The 3,950-nt window shown below is 35.8% G+C and overlaps 1 protein-coding gene across 1 annotated transcript; it reads left to right on the top strand.

Moving 5' to 3' along the window:
- The first annotated feature begins 1,625 nt into the window (after positions 1 to 1,625).
- LOC140163464 (lactadherin-like) lies at positions 1,626 to 2,331 on the top strand. Its single transcript, XM_072186779.1, has 2 exons — positions 1,626 to 1,820; positions 2,161 to 2,331. The coding sequence occupies exons 1-2, from the start codon at positions 1,626 to 1,628 to the stop codon at positions 2,329 to 2,331; spliced, it is 366 nt and encodes a 121-aa protein (XP_072042880.1).
- Positions 2,332 to 3,950: the final 1,619 nt, after the last annotated feature.

Here is a 3,950-nt window from a genome sequence, read left to right as displayed (position 1 = left end):
GGTCAGCTAAGCTTATTCTAAAAGCAGCATTGGGTTCTCTTAAAATGACCAGCCGTTGTAATTTTATAACCTCTTATATATAACTTCAATCTACAAGGGGGACCACCTTTGTTTCCAATGGACATTTTATTGTGAAATGTCATTGTACAAGGAATACATTTAAAAAAATTCCACATAGCCCCGAATGAAAAGTATTTAATTATCTTTGTAATCACTCAAAAATATTTTGTGTGAATTTTACATCCGAACTAAATGAGCCTTTTTATTTTACATGTAAAGTCTATGGGGGTGACGATTAGAAATGGACGGCAATATTGAAAAACCCTCATTTTGGGCCATTTTAGACACTAAAATGCCCATAAAAAAGAATAGCACTTAGTTCGGGTGTAAAATTCACACACAATGCTACCTGAGTGAGTACAAACATAATTAAATACATTTCATTCACATTCGGGGGGGCTATAGCAAAAACAACAAAATATCCTATACCTTAATGGTTATGGAACAAAGGTGGGAGGCAGGCGTCACCTCGTGGCCCGGGATCGTAGGAGGCCTATGGATCTATTTGTGAAAATAAGAAAATAAAAGCGCATCTGTTACTGCTATTGTACTGTAAACTTTAAACCCAAAAAAATGAACACTGAATATTTTTCTTTAGTTCCAGCCCCACACTTTTCTGCGGGGTTGAAAAAACTTTGGGGTCAATAATTTTACAAATTCTGTCGGCAAATATTTGTTGGCAAAAAAAGAGGTCCGTGTGTTCATGATAGCCCTGGTCCCGTAATGGCTCACGGCTGTCTTGTCAATAATCATTAGAAACTGGATGGTAACAATCATTTTGATACAGCCTCCATTTTTACGCAAATCATTCTGGTCATCGTATGTAAACATCCGGGTTCTTCCTGAGGCAGCAGAGATTTCAAGAAATCGTGAAACACGAGATTGCATATGAGAAAAGTATAGAAGGGGTGAAATATTAAGAGATAAAATCTTTAAATTAGGTGTCAAAATAGATCTTCAAGTGGCAATTCTATTAAAATAAAACTTGTCTCTGAGATCTTCAATACACTGCAAAAATGTTGAATAAAATTTACGATTTTTAGTAACGTTGAGAATAAAGTTAACAGTTAACTTGGCTGAGTAAACGTTTACTATAAAAGTGTACTTGGTTGTTGGTCTAAGTTGAACTTAATTGTATGTAACAACGTTGGTTCAATTGGCACTCTCTTAACTCAACACTGTTACCAGTAGCGTAGCCGGGGAAAATTCCACCCCCCCCCCCCCAAAACATCAAAATGTCAAAAATAAAAACGGGACGAAACATTTACAAATGGGTACAAAAATGTGGCTATCTGCTTTGTTTTTGCTGAGTAAGTATTCGAATTATGAATCATCTTACGCAAAATAAATATTTCATTATTTATGGAAATATGGAAATTCATTACAGGTATGGTAGGCTGAACCACGACCAAGCTCATGCAAATAAACTAGGCTAAGAAAGCCTATTAAAAGAGTAATCATCTTATTTTGTCGTGTACAAAATAGCGCAAGCTATACATTTATCATTCCTGGAAATGTAAGTATTTTTGTTCAATTTCAGGTATGGTAGGTTGAACCACAATTTAATGTGGACAAGTCATCCTGATGACAATACACCGTGGATCCAGGTCGACCTTGGACAGGAGATGATAGTGACTGGTATGTTAACCCAAGGTATCCAGACTGCCAGTAGATACTGTGTGGAGGAATTCAAAGTGAAGACAGGGCTGTTGGAGACATCACTTTACTACCTGCCAGATAATGACGGAATAGGAGAAAAGGTATTATTCATGCCTTCGTATTATTGACTATGGTAGATATTTTTAGTTAAGTTTATGAATATCAATTTACCCTAAAATGGCCACCAGTCTGGGCTCTGTCTTCGGCTTTACGGCGATCTCGTTCTTGTTTTCTGAATTTTGGAGGTTTTGAAATTTCGAAAGAATCATGTACACTCTTTTTGATGATATGAACATAATGTCTTTAGAAGTTAAACATTACATGTTTAGTTATCAATACTCTAAACATGTTTAGTATTTTAAACACGTTACAAAGTGAATGAAAGAATGTGTTTAGAAAAGTGTTTAAATGCTTAATTTTCTTGTTTTCTTTTTGTTACAGACATTTATTGTCAATTGTGCAGATACTCCTGATGCTGCTGTGATGAGTGAGTTTCATTCTCGTCCTGGAGCTCAGTTTGTCCGAATAGAACCAACCAAGTGCTACAAGAGCTACAATCCTGACGAAACAAAGACGCTCTGTGTTCTACGATTTGAAGTGTTGGGATGTTGATTTGACGGAGGTGGTGGTGAATGGGGAGTATTAGTAGGCTAGCGGTATGGGATGGCAACTGCTGTTGTTGGTACCATGTTGTATAGGGAAAGGAGAAATTGTTTTGATATACGGTACTTGTCAGGATTAGGTTTTCGTATGTGAAGCTGGTATGTTAACGCATGACGTCATATTATAAATTTTATGCGAAATGTAGTGACCGGCAATTCTCACGAAAATAACGCTTAACGCTGAGATAAATAAATAACGATAACGTCACTCGTTCACGTACGACAACTACTCTCAATATCTGTAGACAAGTGAAATCATTGCAATTTCTACAATAACCTTTAACACCATTTGCGAAAACAAGAGGTGCATTTTGTTTTGTGTTTGTATATTGCATGCTGATGAGAAAGATGCGCAGAAATTGAGACATGTAGATAAAAAAACACACAAATGTGGCATTGTTTTTTGTTTCAAAAGTAATTCACCAATAAACATTTTGTGCTATGTGCTACGCGCTAACCCCGAAAAGCAGTAACAATGTTTAGTTCTAAATTTATGTTTGTCTCAGACGAAATTGTAAAAATCGCCGTTAGCACTTTCCTCCTTTTATAAAAGCTATGTGCTACGCGCTTTATTTTCTGGCCCATTTTATCTTAATTTATTTTCAGAATGGGAAAAGGAAAAACCTAAGAATGTGAAAATAATACACTAAATTCGAAATTAAAAAGCTAAGCGCGCGGTCTTGTGAGACAAACCTTTATTTTTATTGGGCCTTAATTTTTCTTTCCATTTATGTAGAAGTCATAAAACTTTGACTATAGTATGTCTGGTCTCAAGTTGAGAGGAACACAATGTTGGATTTCGAAGTGTCAGATTCGAATCGCTAATACACACGCGTAGGGTAATTTTGTCCGTAAACTCATCACATTACTCTCAACTTGAGACGAGAGGCACTATAAATTCATGTTTGAAATTTCTCAATTGACCACACAGTTTATATATAGTAGTGTTAGAAATTATACGTTATTATATTTATAAGTTCTTTTGTCTCGCCTCAAGTTGAGAGTAAAGCTATGTTTGATTTCGCAGTTGTACATTCGAACCAATGTGGTTGCATCGCCAGCGTACGGACAAAGCGCCCATAAGCTCAGATTCTGAGCCTTGATATTATTCCTCAATAAAGTTGTCATGTCAAAAAAGAAAATGTGAAAACCATGACCTACCCTCTTTGAGCTGCTCTAGATGTGCCTGTGAATCACTAAATATTTCACGATCAGAGGGGAGGGGCAGTCGCAGGACCTGTGGTGATCAGAGTGTTTGTGTCTGGTTTGCACCAGACTGGACTTATGTCATATCATGAGGGCTCTGATTAAGAGCTAACCAAGCAAACACAAAACATTTTCGACATCACTCGCAAATGGTTAGAAAAGGTTGCCAGAAAATGTTTAAATGTCGGTTTATACAAAGTGTATAAAACGTTTTCATAACATTCAAAAACGTTTTTTGATAACTTACTGCAAATATTCTATGTTATTTAAGTGTTGACAAAATATTCAGTAAAAAACGTTTGCAAAAAATATTTTAAAATAACATTTTGAAAACATTTTAAAAATATTTTTGTAGTGTGATTT

This window comes from Amphiura filiformis, chromosome 11 (genome assembly GCF_039555335.1).
Source record: "Amphiura filiformis chromosome 11, Afil_fr2py, whole genome shotgun sequence".
NCBI lineage: Eukaryota > Metazoa > Echinodermata > Ophiuroidea > Amphilepidida > Amphiuridae > Amphiura > Amphiura filiformis.
The sequence above is the reverse complement of the archived record's forward strand: the minus strand, read 5'-3'. Positions and strand labels throughout refer to the sequence as shown.